The 27137-nt window shown below is 44.3% G+C and overlaps 2 protein-coding genes across 4 annotated transcripts in view; one reads left to right on the top strand and one right to left on the bottom strand.

Moving 5' to 3' along the window:
• LOC123762457 (glucose dehydrogenase [FAD, quinone]) overlaps nt 1–27137 on the top strand; it is a 134833-nt gene that overhangs the window by 18374 nt on the left and 89322 nt on the right. The window lies entirely within an intron of this gene.
• Nucleotides 1–27137, bottom strand: part of LOC123762291 (glucose dehydrogenase [FAD, quinone]) — a 57675-nt gene that overhangs the window by 9493 nt on the left and 21045 nt on the right. The window contains exons 2-9 of the mRNA XM_045748720.2: nt 19320–19518; nt 16230–16432; nt 15649–15838; nt 15157–15291; nt 13975–14096; nt 13057–13113; nt 12498–12611; nt 11519–11675 (exon numbers count right to left, since the gene is read on the bottom strand). Of these exons, the coding sequence (XP_045604676.2) occupies nt 11519–11675; nt 12498–12611; nt 13057–13113; nt 13975–14096; nt 15157–15291; nt 15649–15838; nt 16230–16432; nt 19320–19458 (1117 nt within the window). The 5' untranslated portion in view covers nt 19459–19518. The remainder of the gene's footprint in view (nt 1–11518; nt 11676–12497; nt 12612–13056; nt 13114–13974; nt 14097–15156; nt 15292–15648; nt 15839–16229; nt 16433–19319; nt 19519–27137) is intronic.

The following is a 27137-nucleotide window of genomic DNA, read 5'->3' as shown; positions in this document are numbered from 1 at the left end:
TATATATATATATATATATATATATAATAAAATGTGCGTTTACAAACATCAATAAGCATAAATATTTACACGCAACGAAACCAGTGTTGAATAATAAAACGAAGATTAAGTGTGTTGGTCCAAAGACATTGTTAAGATCATTCAAACGTAAGAAAAAAAATTACAACTACGAAAAATGAATTATTTTACTATCTTTTGTAAAAGAAAACCAGTAGAAGGTTAAAGCCAAAAATACGTAAGAGAGAAACGCTTGGTTGTACACGTTACGCTTTTTTAATAAGATATTACTAATGCAGTTGGCCTACCTGAAGGGCTCGATGAGGAGCATGTTGGCCTACCTGAAGGGCTCGGTGAGGAGCATGTTGGCCTACCTGAAGGGCTCGGTGAGGAGCATGTTGGCCTACCTGAAGGGCTTGGTGAGGAGCATGAATATCGAGGTGGTGGTCATGATGTAACTGTACCTTGTGACCCACATGGTCAAACGAGTATCTTATAACAACCCTAGACATTTGGATAGTTGGTGACCTTGACCTGATGATGTCACTTGGAGGAACCTCAAGAGTGGTGGCGTGTTTCTAGTGTCGTCCCACAGGGCTCTGTTCTGGGACGCATCCTGTTCCTAATCTATGTGAACGACCTATCCAAAAGGGGATAGTCTCTTTCCTCTTGATACTCGCCGATGATGCAAAAATGATGATGATAAATACAATGAAAGACTGCCTGAAACTACAAGAGGACCTGGGCAAAACGAAAATATAATCTCAAGTGGCTGCTAGAGTTCGACTCTAGCAAGTGCAAAGTAATAAGGCTGGGTGCGGGGAATTTGAGGCAGGATACAAGGCATCACATGAGAGAGGACATCTTATTTAAATCGGACAGATTTCAATTGGGTGTAATATAAATTTGGACGTTAATATTAACTCCAACCTGTCACAAGAAGCCCACGCTAGGATGCATAGAGCCCTAGCTGTCTGGGTTCGAATCCTTCAAGGGTGAGGGGTTTTCGGGTTATATTTTATATATTATATATACATGTGTGTATATATATATATATATATATATATATATATATATATATATATATATATGTAATATAAGTATACTTATATGTAATATAAGTATAATATTATGTATATGTATGTATATATATACATGTATATACATTACCCACTTCTAATTATTATGCACTAACTTTCGAAAATGGAGTTCTTGACGGAGCGGCCAGGTGGGTGCGCGTGCATATATACACAGTTACCGGAGAATTTCCCCTCGGCCAACACTGACTGTGTGCTCACCTCACCTGACAGTCATCTCGTATTTACCTAAAATCAGAGGAAGAAAGGTTGCTTGTCCTACTTACCTACCGGAGGGAGGACGTCACTTCCCCACCCCACCACCACCACCTCCTGCATATCACTCGGTCTCACTTTCCCCTTGCTCCTTTTCCTCTTCCTTCTCTTCCTTCCTTCCCTTCCTTCCTTCTCTTCCTTCCCTTCCACGTATGTCCCTCCCATCAGCATATTCTCACCCGGACCTCCGACCTCTACAATCACTCCAGCTTTCTCTGCGATTCGTTAGTCAGGCTGGCTCTTCCGGCACCAGCTGACCTACTCCTAGGCACTCTCGGTGTCTGGCACTCTCTCACACGACCTGGCCGGATAGGGGCTAAGGGGGTTGTTGGTAAACCGGCACTCTCTCACACCCGACTTAGCCGGATAGGTGGCCAGAGGAGGAGTCTGCAGCTAGCTAGTTGGCTGACTCCTCCAACCCTCACGAACTTGACAGCCCCTGACTTGACCTGTGTTTGACTTTCACTACACACGATCTTCCCCCTCGCACGATACAATCACCCCCCCCCCACACACACACCAATGTGCACACGACTCAATCACCCCCACACACCATCTTTAGACGATACAATCACCATGTACCCTCTTCCCTGGTGTTGCCAACAATCACGGGAGACCTCGGAGCTACTGATTAGGTAGTCCACCCCACCCCTTCATCTGCTCAAGGACTCCTACCATCCCTCTCCCTTACTCCCTCCCTACATCTTTCCCCTTCCCTTACCTCTCGGCGACCATGGAGGTCATATGAAGTCCTGGCAGACGCTCCTGTGATCATATATAGGACCTCTCGCAGCTATTATAGGACTAGCCAATGTTCTTTCCCAATTCAAGGCCTCAGCCTTCATGACGAACTTGATGGAATTCCATTTAACGTTTTGTGTGTGTGTAAAACAAACAAACACACACACACACACACACACACACACACACACACACACACACACACACACACACACACACACACACACACACACACACACACACACGCACACAGAGCCGATGTGTGGTGGGAGTCGGTGGCCGAGCGGACAGCACGCTGGACACGTGATCCTGGGTTCGATCCCTGGCGCTGGCGAGAAACGATGGGCAGAGTTTCTTTCACCCTGGTACCTAGCAGTAAATAGGTACCTGGGAGTTAGTCAGCTGTCACAGGCTGCTTCCTAGTGTGTGGTGTGGAAAAAAATAGTAGTAGTAGTAGTAGTAGAAACAGTTGATTGACAGTTGATAGGCGGGCCGAAAGAGCAGAGTTCAACCCCCGCAAGCACAACTAGGTGAACACACACACACACACACACACACACACGCACACGCACACACGCACACACACACACACACACACCAACACTAGGTCAACGTGGAAAAAATAAAACACAAGAAAAATAATTGAAAAAGAAATTCACTGGATATAGACACAAGATGGGAAAACATTAACGAATTACAGAGTCAAGACCCAGAGCTCATTAGCGAAGCTTTCAGTTCTTTTTTTGTCTGAGAGCTTAGTACGGACGACCACACGACTCTATACTGTCTTACAGGTGACCAAACGACTCTATACTGTCTTACAAGGTGACCACACGACTCTATACTGTCTTACAGGTGACCACACGACCCTGTACTGTCTTACAGGTGACCAAACGACTCTATACTGTCTTACAAGGTGACCACACCACTCTATACTGTCTTACAAGGTGACCACACCACTCTATACTGTCTTACAGGTGACCAAACGACTCTATACTGTCTTACAAGGTGACCACACCACTCTATACTGTCTTACAAGGTGACCACACCACTCTATACTGTCTTACAGGTGACCAAACGACTCTATACTGTCTTACAAGGTGACCACACCACTCTATACTGTCTTACAAGGTGACCACACCACTCTATACTGTCTTACAGGTGACCAAACGACTCTATACTGTCTTACAAGGTGACCACACCACTCTATACTGTCTTACAAGGTGACCACACCACTCTATACTGTCTTACAGGTGACCAAACGACTCTATACTGTCTTACAAGGTGACCACACCACTCTATACTGTCTTACAAGGTGACCACACCACTCTATACTGTCTTACAGGTGACCAAACGACTCTATACTGTCTTACAAGGTGACCAAACGACTCTATACTGTCTTACAAGGTGACCAAACGACTCTATACTGTCTTACAAGGTGACCAAACGACTCTATACTGTCTTACAAGGTGACCAAACGACTCTATAATGTCTTACAAGGTGACCACACGACTCTATACTGTCTTACAAGGTGACCACACCACTCTATACTGTCTTACAGGTGACCAAACGACTCTATACTGTCTTACAAGGTGACCAAACGACTCTATACTGTCTTACAAGGTGACCAAACGACTCTATACTGTCTTACAAGGTGACCACACGACTCTATACTGTCTTACAAGGTGACCAAACGACTCTATACTGTCTTACAAGGTGACCAAACGACTCTATACTGTCTCCCTAGACAGTTAACTCATTCATGGTAATGAGTTTTTTCTTGCCTCTTATCAAACTGGTTAGTGATATAGGGCGGAATATTAACAAGTGTAAGTGTAAGTGTGTGTGTGTTGCGTGCGTGTGTTGTAGTTGTTGCAGGTATTCTCTGGCTGCATCTTGCATCAGAATTTGGTACGCCTGCAACGTTGCTGTTGGTATCGAGCCTGCATGAACAATAGCATGTGTGTGTGGGGGGGGGGGTATATGAGGGGAGGGTATGGAGAGACGGAGAGAGAGAGAGGAGAGAGTGTAGAGAGAGAGGAGAGAGAGAGAGAGGAGAGAGTGTAGAGAGAGAGGAGAGAGTGTAGAGAGAGAGGAGAGAGTGTAGAGAGAGAGGAGAGAGTGTAGAGAGAGTGTAGAGAGAGAGGAGAGAGTGTAGAGAGAGAGGAGAGAGTGTAGAGAGAGAGGAGAGCGTGTAGAGAGAGAGGAGAGCGTGTAGAGAGAGAGGAGAGAGTGTAGAGAGAGAGGAGAGAGTGTAGAGAGAGAGGAGAGAGTGTAGAGAGAGAGGAGAGAGTGTAGAGAGAGAGGAGAGAGTGTAGAGAGAGAGGAGAGAGTGTAGAGAGAGAAGAGAGAGTGTAGAGAGAGGGAGGCAGAGAGAGAGGGAGGGAGGGAGAGTGTAAGAGGAAGGGAGAGTGTAGAGAGAAAGAGAGAGAGAGAGACTTTCAAGAAGAAGTAGAGACGTTTTCGAAGGAGGGAGGCAGGAGGGAGAGGGTTAAGGTCTGCGGAAGGAGAGGGAAGGAGGGAGAGTAGAAACCTACGAATGGAAGGGGGGAGATTTAAGACCTTCAGGAAAGGAAGGAAGGAAGGGAGAGACCTCGATGATTATTGACGTTGAACAGGCCTTCAGGATGAAGGGAAAGGATGGGAGGGGTGACGACAAGGATAGATGATAGACCTTCAAGCAAGAGAGAGAGAGATAGTTCTATATATTCCCCAGCCTCCGCTATCAATATTCTCCTAATCGTATTAAAACATTGTTTTTTTCTTCCCATTTCTCGGAAAGGTAAAATTCTGACAGCTCTTCCCACTTACCAAGCACAAGCGGCATTGTTTGCCTGAAGTTATTAGCATATTCAGTGTTTGTTTGCAACTTTTAACATTCAAGGCGGTCTTGTTGACCAGTAAGGTAGTGTAATTATGAGGAGAAAGCGCTGGGTCAGTATGACTGCAGCGTGTGTAAGGATAAGGTGGATATTGGGCTGGGATATTAGGGCATACAGTTGGAATATGAGGGGCAAGAAACTGGGATATATATATATATATATATATATATATATATATATATATATATATATATATATATATATATATATATATGTACAATAAGCTGGGATATGAGAATAAGGAGCTGGGATATGAGAGCGACGAACTGAGATATGAGAACGAGGAACTGAGATATGAGAGCAAGGAACTGGGATATGATATCAAGAGACAAGGATACGAGGACAAGGAGCTGGGCTATGAGGGTGGAGTGAAGGAACAGTACCCAAACCACTTGGGACGATCTTAGAGTCACCGTAGATATCCTGGTCGAGACGAGGAGACCAGATTGACCACCCCTACGGGCTCACCATAGCCCGTGCTACTTGGAACTTTTTGTTCCAGGTAGCAAATCTTAAACAACAGACCAAACGCCGACCCACGCAAGCGGCCAGACCTTCGCTCTACCAACCAGGCCAAGGGGATAGATCTAGCCTAGTGAGCAAATATGATTTTGACGACATCTTAAATATTTTTCGATGCGATTCAGTACAGGGTCACGACCAACCCATTGTGTTTCTCTTAAAAGACCAACACGAACTTTGATAAAATAATCCTCGTGAACTTTGTGGGATAGTGCTTGCCTTGTATTTCTATAAGCCTTTGTCTCTGTCGATTTTTTGAAAATTGGAGCTCGTAACTTTGATGTTTGGGAGAAAATTATATATATATATATATATATATATATATATATATATATATATATATATATATATATATATATATATATATATATATATATATAATATATGGAGTATTTTGTCCATTCTAAATGGCTCTTGTTGCAGGGTCGGTGCTCGATCCCCTGATGGTCCTTCACTCCGTCAATATAACCCAACTCTTGGTTCTTATAATTATATTACTGTTCATTCTCCTCGACCTTGACCTAATCCAGTGACTTTCGTCTCAAAAATCTATTCGGTTTTATTTTTATAAGACGATACACTCGTGCTGGCAATGCTCACATGCTCCAAGTAATACACACACACACACACACACACACACACACACACACACACACACAGGTGGAAACTGAGTACCCACATGAGCCACAGGGACGTTAGAAAGAACTTTTTCAGTGTCAGAGTAGTTAACAGGTGGAATGCATTAGGCAGTGATGTGGTGGAGGCTGACTCCATACACAGTTTCAAATGTAGATATGATAGAGCCCAGTAGGCTCAGGAATCTGTATATCAGTTGATTGACGGTTGAGAGGCGGGACCAAAGAGCCCAAGCTCAACCCCCGCAAGCACAATTAGGCGAGTACACACACACCAAGGCGGGACCCAAGAGTCATTGCTGGATCCTGCAGACACAAATAGGTGAGTACACACCATAAACTACAAGTATTAATTCTTCAAAATAAATATTTGAATTTAAATATTTATAGCTTTATATTGGTACTTGTGTATATATATATATATATATATATATATATATATATATATATATATATATATATATATATATATATATATATATATATAAAATACACACAGGGGCCGGTGGCTGAGGGGACAGAACGCTGGGCGCGTGATCCTGTGGTCCCGGGTTTGATCCCGGACGCCGGCGAGAAACAATGGAGAGAGTTTTTCACCCTAATGCCCCTGTTACCTAGCAGTAAATAGCGATCACGGGCTGCTTCCTGGGGAGGGGGGGGGAGGTGGAAAAAAAATAGTTGGTAACAGTTGATTGACAGTTGAGAGGCGGGCCGAAAGAGCAGAGCTCAACCCCCCGCAAACACAACTAGGTGAATACACACACTGCACAATGCACACTGCACAACTAGGTGAATGCACATGTGCTTGTTTTGTGTGGTACATGCGTGCGTGATTGTGCCTGTGCTTGCGTGTGCGTGTATTTGTGTACAAATACACAAGCTTGTGTGTGTTTGTGAGTGTGCGTGCGCGCGCGCGTTTCCGCAGGTGTGTCTCAGTTCAGCTATGAAAGTGAAAGGCAATTCTTACCAGTTTGGCAGAGCAGTCTGCAGTAATGGCTACCTGGTCCCGGCGGAACCTGTTCCTGCTCTCGCTCCCTCCCTCCCTCTCTCCCTCCCCCTCTCCCTTCCCCTCTCCCTTCCTCTCTCCCTTTCCTTTCCTCTCTCCCTTCCCTTCCCCATGTTCGTCCTCCCTACGTGATCTCCCTACCTGCCTTACCTACAGTCTTCTACCTCTCTCTCTCTCTCTCCCCTCAGAGCCTGCCTCAATCCGCTCTACCTCCCTCCCTTCCCAACTCCCCCTTCTCTCACCCCTAACCTCGTGGGATTAACCCTTCACCCCCTTAAAGACCCTTCATTCCTTCTCCCCCCCCTCTTCGCCAATCCCCCCCTCTCCCTCTTCTCTCATTCTTTCCCACCACCACCTATACCACCCCTTCCCTCCCCCCCCACCACCACGCCCCTTAAGAAAATAACATACCTGTCGTTTCGACATTGTTTTCATTCGTGCAATCATTACTTAGGTTGGCTTCTGTACACTTCCTGATTCTGAGAGCAGGGAGTAAGGTTGGGCAGTCGTGGATAGCAACTTGTGGTGGTTGGCGTTTAGTATTTGCGTCGATATTGGGGTTTGAAGTGCAGGGAACTTTTGCTTCCGTAGGTGTGTGTGTGTGTGTGTGTGTGTGTGTGTGTGTGTGTGTGTGTGTGCGTGCGTGTGTGTGCGTGTGTGTGCGTGCGTGTGTGTGTGTGTGTGTGTGTGTGTGTGTGTGTGTGTGTGTGTGTGTGTGTGTGCGTGCGTGTGTGTGTGTGTGTGTGTGTGTGTGTGCTAACTGAGATGTATGTACAGGGTTGGCTTATAGCTCCCTAGCCCCGGTTTTCAATCTCCTTCTCAGTTAACGCAATGACTTTCATTCGTTGTATTTGTTGTATTTCGTTTTGAAGCTGCTTATTGGATACAACTCGGATCTATTTTTTGTTTGTAGGTCGTGTCTACTTTCCTGCCACTATTACGGTGAAGAACTGTATACTGGTGGATCTCTGGCTCATCTGTGTCCCCAGCATCAAGAGTGGGGGAGGGTTTTGAGTGGGGGGGTAGAGTGGGGGGGGTGTTGAGTGGGGGGTAGAGTGGGGGGGGGTGTTGAGTGGGGGGGTAGAGTGGGGGGGGGGTTGTTGAGAGGGGGGTAGAGTGGGGGGAGGGGGGTAGTGTGATGGGTGTATGACAGAAAGAGAGCAGTAGGTCAGTGGTCCTGTATAAGTTGCATCGTTAAGCTGGAGGTCACCTGTCTATGTACGCGTGTTGTAGGCTGCCGTAAGTGTGGGGGGGCCCTTGTGAATGTTGAACGTATACCTGTGAGAGTCGTATGAATGTTCAACGAGTGATGGTGAGAGCTGCTGAGGGCGCTGAAGGTGACCACATTGAATACATCATACCCAAGACTCCGCTACATACTAGAGGTATCGTCAGGCAACATCACCGTGACAAGGTTACTGAGGAAAGGAGGATAGACGAACAAACTAGTCAATGTGTACGATCGTACAATGTGGTTGTAGCTGGTAATCCCAATTATTACGGAGGAAGAGGAGGTGGCCGCGGGAGAGATTCGGTAATAGCAAGAATTCGCTTTGGATACAAATATCCATGGAGATACGGGATGTAAACAACAGTTGAGCAGCGAAGTTGCAGAATCTGTGACGAGAGTGATGGACACCGCCTTGACCACCATCTAAGAAACTGTGAACACCTGAGGGACATTAGAAATGTGTAAAATAATAAACCCCAAATTGTTTGACTTAGGAAAACACTGTCAAACATTGCTACTGTTCTTTAGAGATGACCCCTATTTTGCACCCGCAAGATAACGTAAGATTTTAAGTGTTGACAAATGTTAATCTTGTTTGAGGAGCTGTTCACTAGAGACAGTTAAGCAAGTCCCAGCTGTGTCTGGGTACAAGTGACAGGATGAACAACCCAGCGGGTTTTCTTCCTATTGGGGAGTGTTGTACATGCTGCTATGGCGGTGTGTCCACTCACAAGATGAGTGGCGCTGCCCAATACTGTCACTATGGCGGTGTGTCCACTCACAGAATGAGTGGCGCTGCCCAATACTGTCACTATGGCGGTGTGTCCACTCACAGGATGAGTGACGCTGCCCAATACTGTCACTATGGCGGTGTGTCCACTCACAGGATGAGTGACGCTGCCCAATACTGTCACTGGCGGTGTGTCCACTCACAGGATGAGTGGCGCTGCCCAATACTGTCACTGGCGGTGTGTCCACTCCCAGGATGAGTGGCGCTGCCCAATACTGTCACTAGTGCTGTGTGTCCACTCACAGGATGAGTGGCGCTGCCCAATACTGTCACTGGCGGTGTGTCCACTCCCAGGATGAGTGGCGCTGCCCAATAAACTCGCCCCTCGGGGCCAAATTTAAACAAAATAAAGTGGGAGTTGTGTGAAGGTTTAATGTGGGATAGTGAGATCCGTGTGATAGTGAGAGGTGTGTGAAGGTCTACCATGTGATAGTGAGAGCCAAGGAGGAGCTGTGGTTGCCCACGTCTCTTGAAATACAAGCACGTAAGCAGTTGGTTTCTTTGAGAGTCGGACTGTCATGTGTTTCTCATGTGCAGCTTTGGTTGTCTTAACTCATTGTTTACCGGGGCCCTTGCGGCGGAGTGGACAGCGCTCTGGGGTCGTAGTCCTAAGGGCCCGGGTTCGATCCCCGGCAGAGTTTATTTCACCCTGGTGCCCCTGTTTTCACCTAGCAGTAAATAGGTACCTGGGAGTTAGACAGCTGCTACGGGTCGCTTTCTTGGGATTGTCTGCGCGCGCATGTGTAAGATAAATATATGAAGTAGACATAATAGAGGAAACATAAATTGGTTAGAAAGGCGGGGGCCAATAGCTCAATTCTACAGATACAAATAGTAAATACACACACACACACCTGGTGGGGCCTCGTAGCCTGGTGGATAGCGCGCAGGACTCATAATTCTATGGCGCGGGTTCGATTCTCGCACCAGGCAGAAACAAATGGGCAAAGTTTTTCACCCTGAATGCCCCTGTTACCTAGCAGTAAATAGGTACCTGGGAGTTAGTCAGCTGTCACGGGCTGCTTCCTGGGGTGTGTGTGTGTGTGGTGTAGAGAGAAAAAAGTAGTTAGGAGTAAAAGTAGTTAGTAGGAGAGTTAGTAAACAGTTGATTGACAGTTGAGAGGCGGGCCGAAAGAGCAAAGCTCAACCCCCGCAAACACAACTAGGTGAATACACACACACACACACACACACACACACACACACACACACACACACACACACACACACACACACACACACACACACACAAATATAGTTAAAGCCAAATGGGTTGAACTTCTAGAGAGTAATGCCATAATAACGGACAGCCAGTATGGTTTTCGAACAGGAAGATCCTGTGTAACAAATCTACTTAGGTTTTATGATATTGCCACGGAGATATAACAGGAAAGAGGTGGTTGGGTTGACTGTGTCTATCTGGACCTAAAAAAAGGCTTTTGATAGTCCCACACAAGAGGCTGTTCTGGGACAAATCTAGAACAAGGAGATCCACCATTATTTGAAATATACAGTAGTTGTATGGTGGCCAAATCTCAAGAAGCACATAAATAAACTGGAAAAGGTGCAACGGCATACTACAAAATGGCTTCTGGAACTGAAAAACAGTAGGTAAGAGAAGAGGCATTAAACATGCCAGAAAGATTGAAATTGAAATAAGTTTATTGAGGTAAAATACACACAAAGGGATGAGGTAGCTCAAGCTATTCTCACCCCATTCAGTACAACGTGTTAAGAAAGATAGAAGAGAGGTGATATGATCCCCACTTACAAAATACTAAGTTATAGACCAGATTGATAAAGAGGAATTCCTGAAACTATCACGTTCACGAACAAGAGGACACAGATTCAAAATGGTGGGTGGCGTGAAACAGAAAAAGAAAACAGAGGTGCCGAAAAAATATTAGCAAATTTTCTTTTGCAAAGAGAGAGGTAGACGGTTGGAACAAGTTAGATGAGAAGGTGGTGGAGGCCAAAACCGTCAGTAGTTTCAAAGCGTTATACGACAAAGAGTGCTGGGAAGACGGGACACCGCGAGCGTAGCTCTCATCCTATAACTACACTTAGGTAATTACACACACCCACACAACAAAAACATTTGTAATTAATTTCCAGTTTGCTTTCAGTGACACAGTTACAGAGTGTTTGTGTTTGCTAAAGAATTATATCATAAACATTAGAATAAGAATAAGTCAGTATATAACATTACAGTGCATAAATGCTGCTACTACTCCTCTCTCTCACACTCACTCACTCACTCACTCACTCACTCTCTCTCTCTCTCTCTCTCTCTCTCTCTCTCTCTCTCTCTCTCTCTCTCTCTCTCTCTCTCTCTCTCTCACACACACACAGTCGTACTCACCGTCCCTCTCGTGGATGTACCTCTGGAGAACTCTGGGGTTGACGTTGTCGAGGATGTTGAAGGAGGAACCATTCCTGATGGTCCAGGCCAGCCCGGTGAGGTACGGGTGATCCTTCAGGTTATGGCCCACGCCTGGTACGTTGGCCACCAGGGGAATCTGCCAGAGTCAACCAAGGAACGTTTCAGAATTGATGGGTAAGGTGCAAAACGTTATCATTTTAGACGTTTTCATGTTCTCGATGACTGAGTTCTCACCAAACGTTTTTTTTTTTTTTATAAAATTTTACGTTTCTCCAACATTTAAATAACGTTAATAAACGTTCTGGTTACGTCATGAATTTGCTGGGTACGTTAATTTTTTTTTTATGTAAAAACGTTTTATTTACGTTTTATGCTTGCTGTTCAGAATGTTTAGAAGTAAACACAGAGAAGCGAAATAAAACATGAGAAACTGCTTCTGTGTCCACCACAACATGAGTATATTAAAAAAAAAATGCTAATACAATGGTAGAAAATGGTAAATAAAGAACAAAATAATAAGTATACCGTGGCGGTAAGAATAGGGATACGTGCACCGTGGCGGTAAGAATAGGGATACGTGCACCGTGGCGGTAAGAATAGGGATACGTGCACCGTGGTGGTAAGAATAGGGATACGTGCACCGTGGCGGTAAGAATAGGGATACGTGCACCCTGGCGGTAAGAATAGGGATACGTGCACCGTGGTGGTAAGAATAGGGATACGTGCACCGTGGCGGTAAGAATAGGGATACGTGCACCGTGGCGGTAAGAATAGGGATACGTGCACCGTGGCGGTAAGAATAGGGATACGTACACCGTGGCGGTAAGAATAGGGATACGTGCACCGTGGGGGTAAGAATAGGGATACGTGCACCGTGGGGGTAAGAATAGGGATACATACACCGTGGCGGTAAGAATAGGGATACATACACCGTGGCGGTAAGAATAGGGATACATACACCGTGGCGGTAAAGCTGGTCGGCGGGTCCCACGCCAGACAGCATCAGGATCTGCGGAGAGTTGATGGCGCCAGCAGACAAGATCACCTCCCGCCTGGCGTATACTGACTTTACCTGTGGGGGAGGGCGAGAGTTTACCGGGTGTGGGGGGGAGGCAGGGGAAAGGGGCTCCATGTGTGGGGGTTGGAGGGGGGGCCTCCATTTGTGTGGGGATGGGAGGGTGTGTCAGTGGAAATACTGGGTGGGTATGTTTTGGAGTGATGGGTATAGGATGAGTAAGCTTATGAGTGTGGATGAGTAAGCTTATGAGTTATGAGATCGTCTCGGGTGGTGTAGGTTGTTACTCATATGAATAAAAATATTAAGCTATTAAATCACACCTTTACTACACTATAAAGCTATTTTCAAAAATAAAACCATCAGTAAAATATTTAGTATTCTTTTCTGAAGACTTATTATGCATAACAAGTAATTTTTTTTCCAATACTGCGTGAACTTAATTCCGAAGCTTTTAAACCTTGAAGTAAAAGATTGTAGCAGCTCATTAGAGCCGACGTACCTTGCCCCTGTGCTGGAAATTGACACCTATTGCTCTTTTGTAGTCGTCAAACAAAATCTGAAATGGAGGGAATTATTTTGTATAAGATAATTATAAATACCTGATAAATGGTGGTTTGTGTTGACTCCCACTGAGCATTTAAGCTGTTGTGGTATACCAGCTGATGCAACCTAAGTATAGTCTAGTTACTGAATGGTATAATCTGTTCTGATAATTGTCATGTGGAATCTTGACAGATCATTAAGTATGATCACATACTTAAATTATATGAATGATTGCCATGCATAAAATTTAAGATATATAAATTAAATATATAACAAATAGTAGTGCGGTTTTAAAACCTGGTTGTGTGGCTTGAGTGAATTTAATCTTGATAATTGTAACTAATCACCTGGAGGCTTTAGAGGCGGCCTTGGGTAACCAAGAGCCAGATTCACGAAGCACTTAAGCAAGCACTTACGCACCTGAATATCTTTGCTCAATCTTTGGCGGCTTTCTTTACAATTATTAAACAGTTAATGAGCTCCGAAGCACCAGGAGGCTGTTTATAACAATAACAACAGTTGATTGGGAAGTTTTCATGCATGTAAACTGTTTAATAAATGTAACCAAAGCCGTCAATGATTGAGAAAAGGTGTACACGTTCGTAAGTACTTGCGTAACTGCTTCATGAATCTGGCCCCTTGCTTGCAGATCATCCTCTTATTTACTATTACGTTCGGCCTTGCTGGCAAGGATGTCAACAAGTCTGTTCAGCTCGTGAACTGTCGTACCGATAATATTTCGTGAATAGCCTAGTGAAGTGCTCGGTGCATTGTCAACATATATTGAGACAGGTGTATGTGTACACAAGAGCTTCCTCTCCACGTGGCTCTTGTTTAATGACGCGTCGAGGTGCGGCTCGCATCGTTGACTCACCTGAGTGACGTGTGCATTGAGGACGACGTGTAGGTTGGGTCTGGAGGACGAGGGCTTGACGAAGGCTTCGGCCGTGGACCAACGCAGGCTGTTCCTCGATGTGAAGTCCACCACAGAGAAGCCTGGAAAGTTAACAGCAGCAGCTCTTAACACCAGTTATGGTAGTGTTTGGAGCAGCGATAGTCGTTACATAGGTTGATAGCGTACGTTTTGACAGGAGTTAGATTGGTATTGGGCTCTAGGCCTTCCAACCGCCGGAGGGTTATAAAGGCCGCCACAATAGCTTACCAACCAACCAGTAAGTCTATATATAGTCCTGAACATGGTCCAGGATTATAGTTAACGCGTGCAAATGTACCGAGGAGCAGGGGTACCACCCTTGATACGCATATTTTGAGAGTTAGTAAGTCACTCTGCACTAATCTCGGTCCTTTCAACACACTCGGTTATCAGTAATGAGGTCAATGGCACTCGACGTCTCCCAAGTTCACATTTTTATCCTTTTCTGCCTGTAAACATACGCCCTGTGCCGGGATACTCTCCTGTACACAGTTCTGGACTGAAGTTAACGCTGAGGTATAGATATTCGCCGACAAATTTGGTACACCGATACATATCACTTAATAAAAACTTGGATATTTAAGGAAGAATACGAGCGACTATAGACTATAAACTGTTACCAGAATACTATGTAAATAAAGTTCGAGCTTCTTTGCAACATCTACAACTGTATAATTTATCCAATTATATGCATAGAAAAGTGATAAGAATCTTATTCGAAGCATTCGCCAGACATAAGAGGAAATACGCAGGGATGTTGTAGTGGGCACACTTGAATCTCTCTCATTATGTTAGGACACAGAGCTATGTTGTCAACTTACTCTTGAGAACTGCCTGCAGGTGGGCACTCTCAAAACTATCGAAGGATATCAACAAAAGACACAAGGAAAATGTAATTACTCCGGACTGAAGCGTTCAGCGTTGAACGCGTTGCAAAACGAGGCGGTGTGCAACTTCGAAATATTTTAAAAAGAAATACGATAAGTACGAAAAAGTAGATGTGACTGACAGATGCAGGACCTTGAGCTGTCTACCCTTTTAAAGCCGGACAATATATGGTAATCACGTATTCACTGAAAATGGGGAGAAGGAAGAAGAGGTGGGGGGGGGGGGGGAACTCACCTATCTGGTCAGGGTCGCTGGGATCCACTAGGTTGTATCCTAGCTGCCTCCCAGCCTTCAGCCACCCCTTCAGTACTGGGGTACTCCATTTCTTGTTCTCCACCGTCAGGGGTCCGCCGTACCCGTGAAGATGGGCTGGGATAAAGGTTTATACTCGTCAATTGCTCGTGTTGATATCAAAAGTAATTTTCATAAGGCAAATTATGCTCTACTGAACAGCTGTGATTCATTGGGAAGTCGAAACTATAATTTTATATCGTGGTGGTAACTCTTGAAGTATTTAATTTCATTTGAAATGAAATTTGTCTTTAAATTTCATATACAACTGGACAAATTAAGCCTGTAAATGTAACTGAAAAGGGTCCAAACTTTCAATTATTACCTCATTAAAACTTCAAATTAAATTCTTTACTTTAAATATATTAAACACACAGGTGTCCACTTAATATAAAGAGTCAATCATCCACATGTATAAACGCTCACATAACCTACCTGTTTTCTTGTTGACCTTGCCTCTGTAGTCTTCAGACTTTTTAAAGTAAGGGAAGACGTCCTTGTATCCCCAGCCTGGGTTACCCATCGCTTCCCAGTGGTCGAAGTCGCGTCGGTTGCCACGGACATAGAACATGGAGTTGATGACTGAGGACCCGCCTATAACCCGTCCCCGTGGAAAAGGGATACGCTGTTAGAGAGAAAATCATTTTTATTACGTTGGAAGCATGTTGAATGGTTTGGTTTTATTTCTTATTTCTGAGGCGTGTAAGGTTAGGTAGAGGGGGATTTGTGAGTTTGTTGTGGCATTTTTCTTGCTCGCTCTCTCGCTCTCTCTCTCTCGCTCTTTTTCTTTCGCTCTTTTTCTTTCGCTCTTTTTCTCGCTCTTTTTTTCGCTCTTTTTCTTTTGCTCTTTTTCTTTCGCTCTTTTTTACTTTCGCTCTTTTTTACTTTCGCTCTTTTTTACTTTCGCTCTTTTTTACTTTCGCTCTTTTTTACTTTCGCTCTTTTTTACTTTCGCTCTTTTTTACTTTCGCTCTTTTTCTCGCTCTCGCTCTCTCGCTCTCTCCACCCCAACTTACATTATCAGTAAAACCATTGAAGGACTTGCTCTGAGGAGTGGTGAAGTAGTTCCAGTCTGCGTCACCCTGGAGGAGGAGCTGGTTGAAGCCTGGAACATGACTCTCTGCTGGAGGGGTGCCTCCAGCCTCCAGCAGGAGCACTCTCCATTCCCCGATCTCTGTCAGGCGTGCCGCTAACACGCTCCCTGCCGACCCGCCTCCCACTGTGTAGTATAAAGATCAGGGATAGTTTAGTTCAGTTTACCCTCCCACTGTGTAGTATAGAGGAAGATCAGGGATAGTTTAGTTCAGTTTACCCTCCCACTGTGTAGTATAAAGATCAGGGATAGTTTAGTTCAGTTTACCCTCCCACTGTGTAGTAGAGAGGAAGATCAAGGATAGTTTAGTTCAGTTTACCCTCCCACTGTGTAGTAGAGAGGAAGATCAGGGATAGTTTAGTTCAGTTTACCCTCCCACTGTGTAGTAGAGAGGAAGATCAGGGATAGTTTAGTTCAGTTTACCCTCCCACTGTGTAGTAGAGAGGAAGATCAGGGATAGTTTAGTTCAGTTTACCCTCCCACTGTGTAGTATAGAGGAAGATCAGGGATAGTTGAGTTCAGTTTACCCTCCCACTGTGTAGTATAGAGGAAGTTCAGGGATAGTTTAGTTCAGTTTACCCTTCCACTGTGTAGTAGAGAGGATGATCAAGGATAGTTTAGTTCAGTTTACCCTTCCACTGTGTAGTAGAGAGGAAGATCAAGGATAGTTTAGTTCAGTTTACCCTACATAAAGGGAATTTCTTTTAACAAATCATTTTGTCCAGGGTACATTCAACCTGTGAATATATATACATTAGGCTTATATCGAGATCCCCTCCATCTTTAAGGTAGAATTATTGACCCTCCCCAGGGTACAACCCCCCCCCCCACATCAAGTTGACTAACTCTCCAGATATTTATATATTTATTGCTGGGTGAACAGAGGCATCAGACACGTGTTGTACGAAAACGTGCCCAAACGTCTCGTTCAGCCAAGGAATCAAACCATAGCTTCTCAATACGAAACTTAACATCTTTCAGCCTGTCCTCCAAACTAAGACCAAAAAGTGATTCCATGCACCCGCCAAACCCCAGCTGTTTATGAATGAAAAACGGTTTACACACGACTCACAACTGATGACATTCGAACACTTCCGGAACAAGTGCTTCACTGACGACTTTTGTTCGAACCACAACGCTGCAAATGCTTCACCCACGTACTACAAATACAAATAATCGCCAACAGAACCTAAGCACCTAACCTAACCTATGCCAGTATATGCACAATATATTATAATATTAATTTATATTTGAGAAAATTCCCGTTTTGAATGAAAAGCATGTTAAAATTTCTGAATGCGTGTGTGGGGTCGACCGCTGGATGTAATCGACTTGAGTCGAGGACGGGTTGCCTCTTTCCTCAATCATTTTTCGGCTCTGAAACTTCACAACCCGACGCTATTGTTATGGACAACTTCGTGACGCTTCGGGGCTTTCAGAAAATGTTAATAAACACGAACTATGCGGCCGAGATCGAGAAAAGATGAACAGGTTTCGTAAGAGGACACACAAATGCTTGATGAATCGTGGCCTATGTTCAGAACTACAGTGTTCTTGGGTAAACTCAATACCAACCAAGAGATATATACACCGGGGGAGTGTAAACCATTTTTCGGTGTATAAACATTTAGTCCTGGACTGAAGTATACTCTATGTTCAAGCCTATACTGTATACCTGCCGCTTGGTCAGTAATAGTCTGGAGGCCTTAATAACCCTCTGAACGTTGGTAGGCCTTAATAACCCTGTAAACGTTAATAGGCCTTAATAACGTTGCTAACGTTGATAGGCCTTAATAACCTTCCAAACGTTAATGGGCCTTAATAACCCTCTGTACGTTGATAGGCCTTAATAACCAACCATAAGTGTGTAGGCCTTAATAACCACCCAGAGGTTTATAGGTCCCAACACGAAACTAAATCGTCTGGTCATGGAACTTTCATTTTTGGAGTGACCCAGGCTGCTCTTAACCCCAATTGCACAAGTACTGACTCAGAGCAAGCACCCATCCCAATTATATAAACCAGTTGGCCACTTTTAACACTGTCATTCCCATTTATTTTTAGCTTCTGAATTTCCATTTGCCTTCACCACCACTTTTCACCTTATTCAATTTTAATAGTGTCCGTTTATGCACTTCCATCAAGAGATCATCTTGTCTACACTGTAAAAAATTGAAACATTTGCATTCATTAGGCTTTATATGCTGTAAATATTCATATTATTAGGTCTATACTTCTAGCAACATTCTTATCGTGGCTTCCCACATTACCCCATCTAGGTATATTGAATAGCTAAAGTGACATCTTTCAATTGTGGCGTATATTATCTACTCGAGAAATCATCCCAGGTTCTTACTATACTATTAACTCATTTATACCTGTGTATAAATGTGTCACAACATTTCACATCACTCTGTCACCTCCATGCATGCTCATCACTCTCTCCAAAGTCCTTGTCTAACAGCCTTGTCATAATAAACTTTTACTAAGTCCATAATTGCCACGAGCACCTAATTGACAGTGTGTTGTCATGTGTCATTTATGTATAAGTTGTCTCGATGAAAAATATATGATATGCACTCTATGCTCCTCGCAGCCTATTAATCTGTAATCAATTTCTCAGTCATATCTTGCGCTCATCTGATCACTTTGCTCATTTTTATGACTCTGTCGCTTCTGTTCATTGTTAATTTGTTATCGCTTCGTCTCGCATTAAATTTGAAAACGTTCAGCCCCTCACAATATCTACTCTCGAGTGAAACCTATCTTGCAAATAGCCATACAAACCTGCCTTTGCTTTCTGGGGCCTGGGCAGGTGTGGGGGCCCTGGGCAGGTGTAGGGGCCTGGGCAGGTGTGGGGGGCCTGGGCAGATACGGTGCCCAAGGCTAAAACCGTTCTACATGAATAATCTTGAGAAGATCGACCCCCCTCCCAGCAGCCGTCATCTCCCACTCTAACAAAACATCACATGCCACGCAGCATCTAAGACACGGTGCACCGCGGGTGTCTTACCGATGACAAAGTCGTACTGGTTGCGCAGCTTGAAGGAGGCGTCGTAGTTGTGGTCGCCGGACTCCCGCAGCACCACCAGCAGCAGCAGACGCAGCAGGGTCACTGGGATCGACCGCAGGGCCATTAAGTGCGAGGTCATCTTTTTCTAGTTGGGGGTCCGCCACCGATCGCCCGATGGTCTGGTCTTGTTGAGTCTCCCCTGGAGTTAAAGTATAGAAAATAAGGACCAATGAGACCAATCATTCTATCACGTATGGATGGCATTATGGGGAAAATATAAAATAATACTTATTTAATTAAATAAGACAATTTATTTAATAGAAATACATCATTACGAATGAAAATACCTGGGACCTATAATCGACATATTGGCAAGGGTGTATAATCCATACACCAATTCTATATTCTTGGTTCAAATATATCTTGGTCGATAATGCAATTGAAAATACTCTCTTGACATTCTGTCCGTTGAGAGAGGGAAAAGTTGTCAACTCATAGTTCAGAGAACTATATTTCTGTGAGAAATTTTCTATATTTCTGTCCGGTCCGTTGGTGGGCGAGGGGGGGGGGGATGCTGTCGTTCGGTCCGTTGGTGGGCGAGGGGGGGGATGCTGTCGTTCGGTCCGTTGGTGGGCGAGGGGGGGGGATGCTGTCGTTCGGTCCGTTGGTGGGCGAGGGGGGGGATGCTGTCGTTCGGTCCGTTGGTGGGCGAGGGGGGGGGATGCTGTCGTTCGGTCCGTCGGTGGATATGGGGGGAGGGGAGAGGTTGTACGGTCTCCAGGTGGGCGTAGGGATGAGAGGTTGTTCGGTTAGGTTAGGTCGATTTTAATACATAAAAGGATCCGCCGTTGAATACTGGTACTTATATACAGTATACATAACGATATGTATGATCCACGTATTAGCCCAATGACTAATTACCCAGCTCGTTCTCGCCAGCGTTCCCAACGTCAAGAAATTGTCGTACTAAAGTGCCCTTATCCTAACCTACCAGAGGACCCAAAACAGAAAACGGGACAGGTATGTCAATTCCGCGAGCCGCTACCATTTTCTAGTACGATAATTTTTGGCCTTGGGTAGATTATACGTCAAAATGCGACGTGCTATGAGGAGGACGGGTTGACTAAACCACCTTGATGGCTATATATATATATATCTACCCTGTTGGATACCACATTCACAAGCGGCTGGATGTTTAAAAGTCAGTGGGATTCATGGTACGATCAAATAGTGCAGCCAGTGTAATGAGTCATTAAACTCTGATCAATTTATTGGACCAGTTTGTTCCATGCCAGGCCTTCAATTTATTGGACCAGTTTGTTCCATGCCAGGCCTTCAATTTATTGGACCAGTTTGTTCCATGCCAGGCCTTGTCTCGTGTTGGACGAGGTCAATTGTGACCTCGTGCTGGCACGAGGTCACCTGTGCTTACCTCCACTAGAGGTAAGCACGGGTGACCTCTAGTGGAGGGCTCTTGACCCCATTGGCAGCTACCTTGTAGACTAGTTTTCTCAATGTTCTAAACCAATAAATGTTTGCCTGCGCGAGCATTTGCTATATCTTATTTTGCTAATAAAACTTGTACAATATTATTTGTCTGAAGTTGTTCCTTTCCGTTTGTTTTTTGAAGAAAGACTTAGTCTTTGCTAACTTAGTGTTCTCAGTCTTATCTTTGTTAGATTATCTTTTTGCAGATTTGTTCTATAATCAGTTCCTCGTGCAAATTATGTGGTACGCAACTTGTTACCATAAAGGAGGAATACAGCCTTGACCCCTGGAACACCACCACCACCTAGAGGTACACGCTAACTATGAGCCCCGAGTTACACTGTACCATAGGCACCCAACCCACACACACGTGGGAATAAAGGAATTGACGACGTTTCGGTCCATCGTGGACCATTATCAAGTCCAACATGGGCCGAAAAGTCTGCCTGCCCCACAGCGTAGACAAGAATTTGAGAGTATAGATAATCTAAAAACTATAAGAGGCAGCTCCTATTTATATTAATCCAAAATAACTCATATTATGGAAAAAAAATTATGCACCTAGCGTGACTCAGGACGCTGGTTCCAATCCACCTCCGTGCTTCAAAGATTTTCTTAATAGATATATTAAGTTTTCACTTAATATATCACTATATATTTCACTATTGTGTTTTCACTGTGCATGATTCACACCTAAATGCATGATTTAATCTGCTAAGCCAGTATAACTATACAACACTTGGAAAGGATATGAGACAGACTAAGGGCTGGGATAAGAGATTAGCGTGAAGGAGTGGTGTCCAACCACTTGAATCATAGTTGAACGCCAACCCAGCAAAGAGCAAGGCTGTCGCTGTGTCAACCACTCTAGACAGACTGGGGTCAAACATCGAAAAACAGTTGGATACTTCAAACTAATCATGATGGATCAGTTTTCTTCAGGAAATATCAGTTCTAAATTGAAGCCTATCTATCTATCTATCCCAGTAAATAGCAAATCTGTTAATTCACAATTATACGAAACTCGTTTAAAATGATCTAAATAGTAAGAGTCACCATTGAGTGAAAGTACTAAGAAAGAAGTAGTCTTTATTTTTGACTATTTATAAAGCTCAATATTCTGGCCTGATAAACTATTCCCATTTAAACTTTTTTCGACATAAATGAGTGGGCAAGTCTTGGGTTCACCGTGACCTACTCCTTACTACAAACACTACCTTGGCACCACTAATGTTGGCTCACGCTGCACACACCTCTTTAAACAATTCTTGAAATAAATTATTGCAGTTTATTCGAGTTTCAAGTTATTGTTTAATGATACAATATTTAGTGAGCCAACATAACCCTACAAATAAATCATGTATGACAAAGTTTATCAATTTGATAAACTTTTTTGTCATTCAAGGCAAGTTTATCAAGGTAATTTGATGATTTTTATAATTAGTCTTTAACTGTTCTACACGAAATTTTTGTTTTTCCTGTTTCAGATTTAGCTACTCAGAATGACGTGTCCATGTAGCACGGGCTATGGTGAGCCCGTAACTTTTTTTCCAACTGTCCCACATTTTAAGGGGGTTGATACAATTTCCCGACACCTTCTGTAGTTGGCACTTTCCTGTGTGTCCCGTACCCTGGTTGTGACGTCCCCCAAGTGTATATAGTTTTACTAAAGTTTTCCTCCAAGTTTGGGGGGGAGGCTGATAAGAGCTCCGCGCTGTAGGATATCTGCTGTCATCATTGAGGAGGACGAGTCATTTAGAGGAGCTTGGATAACTACTTGTGTGACGTTAAAATCTCGGGTCAAACAACGCCCCGGATTTCACTATTTCGTTGGTATCTAAGGTCATCATTCCGTGTTTCAGAATTAACCATAAGTTTCTTAGGTCATTATCCCGTGTTTCCGTATTTAACATATGAACTTTTTAGGGTCATCATCCCGTATTTCAGGATGATATACCTCAGTCAGGTGTGGGCTTGCCCTTGGCACTCTACCGGCAAGTTCCACATATTACAACCGGAGAATATGCAAGATATGAGAGTTGTGTGTGCCAATTCTATGTTTTGGATACTGACACGAGCTCCCAGATCTTCCTCACGGTTTGACACAGGATATATTCACCGGGAAGAATTGGATATATATACACCGAGAAAAATAAGGATATACACAACGAGAATAGGATATATTCACTTGGAAGAACAGGATATATATACCAAGAAGAGGATTACCCTGAATGTAACTGTTGGACGCCGTATCTATTTCTTGCTGGGTGTTTTGGGGTCAATGGCTGTCAAGGGTAATTAATAGTGACCGATGCTGAGTGTTCCTCTTGAGACTTTGTGTAAACTAATGACCCCCTTTAGAACTACAGGGACCAGGAGTCAACAAGTATTTACAACCCCCCCACCACTTGCGAAACCCGTACATATCTTTCTTCAATAGTGGCGGCTTTGTTTACATTTATTAAACTGTTTACAAGCCTGTAAACAGCACAACCCAAGGGTTATTACTGGTATAAACAATCTCGTATAGTGGTTCGGAGTCCATAAACTCTTTTATATATCCAAAGCCGCCATGATGGAATAATGTGTTTCATGAATATATATAATATATTTATATATATATATATAATATATATTGCTGGTTGGCCAATAAGCTTTTGTGGTGACATTTATAACCCTGCTGAGGTTTAATAGACCTTATATAACTCCTTTCACACTCTCCCATCAACACTAGCCCTCACTCTTGTTACTAACTTGCATTTTTATGAAGACAAAATAGTTAGAATCCATCGTGATGAATTTTAATGTACCTACAGACAAATGGAGTAGGTAGAGATATTAACTAATTTGTATGTTTGATGGTAATTTTGTACCAGGGTGAGGTATATCGGGTCCTTCCCCTGGCAATTGTCCCCAGCAAACGGGTCCCCCACAGAAAAGGGACCCCCGCCACAGCAAACGGGTCCCCCGCCCACAGCAAACGGGTCCCCCGCCCACAGCAAACGGGTCCCCCGCCCACAGAAAATGGATTCCCCCTACAGCAAACTGGTCCCCCACCCACAGAAAATGGATCCCCCGCCCACAGCAAACGGGTCCCCCACCCACAGAAAATGGACCCCCCTCCCCCGCAGCAAACACGTCCCCCGCCCACAGAAAATGGGTCCCCCCCCCACACACACACACAACAAACGGGTCCCCCTTCTCGCCGCCCCCCTACACAAGTCGCCAGCACTCCACAGGTGAGGGCCAACAAGCCGGCCTCCCACACCCACATTCCTAACCTTAACTTCACCTCCTTACCAATGCGAAGGAGAAATATATGTTAGCGCTCTCTGACCGCTCCTCCAGCGCACTGATCCACCACCAGCTCACCTACCTGTTGATTGACGGTTGAGAGGCGGGACCAAAGAGACAAAGCTCAACCCCCGTAAACACAACTAGGTGAATACCTACCGAGTGAGGTTTACGCTTACGGTTTCCAAGGTTTTCAAACGGCGAGAGTACTTAGCCGGAAGTGATAGTGAACTTACGACACACCCATTAAATATAGAGAAAACTCAACAATTTTCTGATATCTTTTGAGGAATTTGGTATGCGCGACTGTTTGGGAAGTTAAGAAGCACTTGGGCCATCGGGGATTGAATGCCGACCTGCAGGAAGGGAATATAATAGATTTGTTTCAAGCTCTGGCTGTTGGGGATGTGGAAGACTGGCTGGACCTTCTCTATGGTCCAGTTATCCTTACCTTGGGGGGGGGGGACAAGCGGAGCGTTCTCAATAGCTCGTTCTGCACTGAGAGTGTTGGTTAATTGGCCCAGATGGGACGTACGTGTGTGTGTGTGTGTGTGTGTGTGTGTGTGTGTGTGTGTGTGTGTGTGTGTGTGTGTGTGTGTGTGTGTGTGTGTGTGCTGCGGTAACGCTAGGCCTCTTTACGCCTATTTTGGAAACGCATATGCGAGCACGCACGCTCGTACAGATATATGCGTATACACGCACGCACGCATGACCCCTCCCCCTCTCTCTCTCTCTCTCTCTCTCTCTCTCTCTCTCTCTCTCTCTCTCTCTCTCTCTCTCTCTCTCTCTCTCTCTCTCTCTCTCTCTCTCTCTCTCGCTCTCTCTCTCTCACACACAAACAGAAAAAAAGTCCCACTTTTTGTTGAATTCTCTCTCTATTGCTATTTAAAAATAAATCCTAAAAACTACCAAGTATCAAAAGTTTTTACGTTCAAAGTTTACTGTTTCGTATCGAACGTTACATCGAGATTATCTTGTGTTAATAAAATTAACATTTGAATTAAAGTCCAGCACAAGATACCATAATGAACTTCATTATATTTAGAATATATGTGTGTGTATATATAATACATTATATATCCATTGTCTATTACTAGTTACATAAGCTGCCTGTAGTTTTGCACTTATAGAAAGTAGAAGAGGTTAGCCTTGTACCCTCAGGTGAATTTTACTGCATCCCTGGTGAGGTCTTGGGACAGTGTCTGTGTGTGTGTGTGTGTGTGTGTGTGTGTGTGTGTGTGTGTGTGTGTGTGTGTGTGTGTGTGTGTGTGCTTGTGGGGTCAGTAAGAGTGGGGTCAAGGTGTGGGGTCACACTGTGTGTGTGTGTTTGTAATAGGGATGGAGGGGGAGTTTGAAAAAAAAAGATAGTGAGAGGGGTGGGTGGTCAAAAAAGATAGTGAGAGGGGTGGGTGGTCATGTTTACAGTCACCATCATGTGACCTGGTGATCATGTTCACTATCGGAAGCACTCTTAAGGCGACAAAAGACCTGAGCAGGTTCTGACTTGCAGGGAGATAACAGCGAGATAACAGCGATGTGTAGGCCACAAAATCATGTTGAAATTTCAAGCTCGCTAAAACTGCATTCACAGCACATGCACTCCGTTACCTTGGTAACCATATGTACCACCAGCGCTCTCTCGGGAGCACTCTCTCAGAATGTTCGGTAATATGTTGATTGTGATGTGTGTCTATATCTATCTATATATATATATATATATATATATATATAATATGTGAACACGTTGTAGTGAACGCGGTGAGAATAGCTTGAGCTACCTCATCCCTTTGTGTGTGTTTATGCCTCTATAAACTTATTTCAATTTTCAATTCCCAACTCTCGGGTCATGATTGATTGTCTATCGTGATTGGTTCCTGTCTACCATGATTGGGTCTTGACTACTATGGTTGGTTTTTGACTACCATGATTGGTATCTGGCAGATGATATATCCTTTTGATGTGGGCTTCAGGAGACAAGGATCAGTGTGATATCAACTAGATCCTATTCTCTGTTCGTTTCGTAGAGGATTTCGTCTTCCATTTGAAGAAGAAGAAATGTGTCTGGCCTTCTGCTCCCTGCACCTATCATCATTACTTTACATTTACGCGATTTAAACTCTAGTAGCCATTTGTTGGACCATTTAATCAGTTTATCTAGGTCATCTTGTAGCCTTTTGCTGTCTTCCTCGGTCTTAATCCTCCTAATAATTTTCCTTCCAACTGAAAACATTGAGAGGAACGAGTCTATTCCCTCTAGGAGATCGTTTACATATATCAGAAGCAGGATAGGTCCAAGGACTGAACCCTGTGGGGACTCCATTAGTGACGTAGTCTCACCACTCTGAGACCTCGATCACCCCTGACAGTGACTATGTCGCCTAGGTGCTCCCATATCCACTGAGGGCGCTTTCCCTGTTATTCCTGTCTACCTGTCCAACAGCAACAAAGGGTGTGTGGTGGGAAGCCTCTTGGTCAGTACTGTCTCTCTAGAACCCTGACCACGTGACAAGCACCATGCACAATGCCATCACAAGAACCTGATGAATCTATAAATATCGAGATGATACAATGAGATCCAGCCACAATATCGTAAGAGAAATTGTTAAGCAAGAACCCCACATACACAGACACTATTAGGTGAGTCCTCTCTCTCTCTCTCTCTCTCTCTCTCTCTCTCTCTCTCTCTCTCTCTCTCTCTCTCTCTCTCTCTCTCTCTCTCTCTCTCTCTCTCTCTCAAAACTTTCACTCCCCCCCCCTCCCCCAGTCTTATGTCATCTGGTACCTGACCTATATATTTCCGCCATTATCTCACGCTTTCATTGTAACAGGTTCCACCGGGAATATGCCCCCAAAAAAAAACTTTCCCTGTTTGAACTTTCGTTGTAGCGTTCTTGTCATGGTGTTGTTGTTGTTCCCAGATACAGCCTGGAATGCTCGGATCACCCTTTGAGAGGTGCTCAGGTGTAGGCTTGTCTTTGTTGGTTATAGACGGAACAGTTGGGCAGGTTCTTGCTTTGGTGGTTGTTTCAGGAACAC

This window comes from Procambarus clarkii, chromosome 2, assembly GCF_040958095.1.
Source record: "Procambarus clarkii isolate CNS0578487 chromosome 2, FALCON_Pclarkii_2.0, whole genome shotgun sequence".
Classification (NCBI taxonomy): domain Eukaryota; kingdom Metazoa; phylum Arthropoda; class Malacostraca; order Decapoda; family Cambaridae; genus Procambarus; species Procambarus clarkii.
Note: the sequence above shows the minus strand (reverse complement) of the source record. Positions and strands in the feature narration are given on the sequence as shown.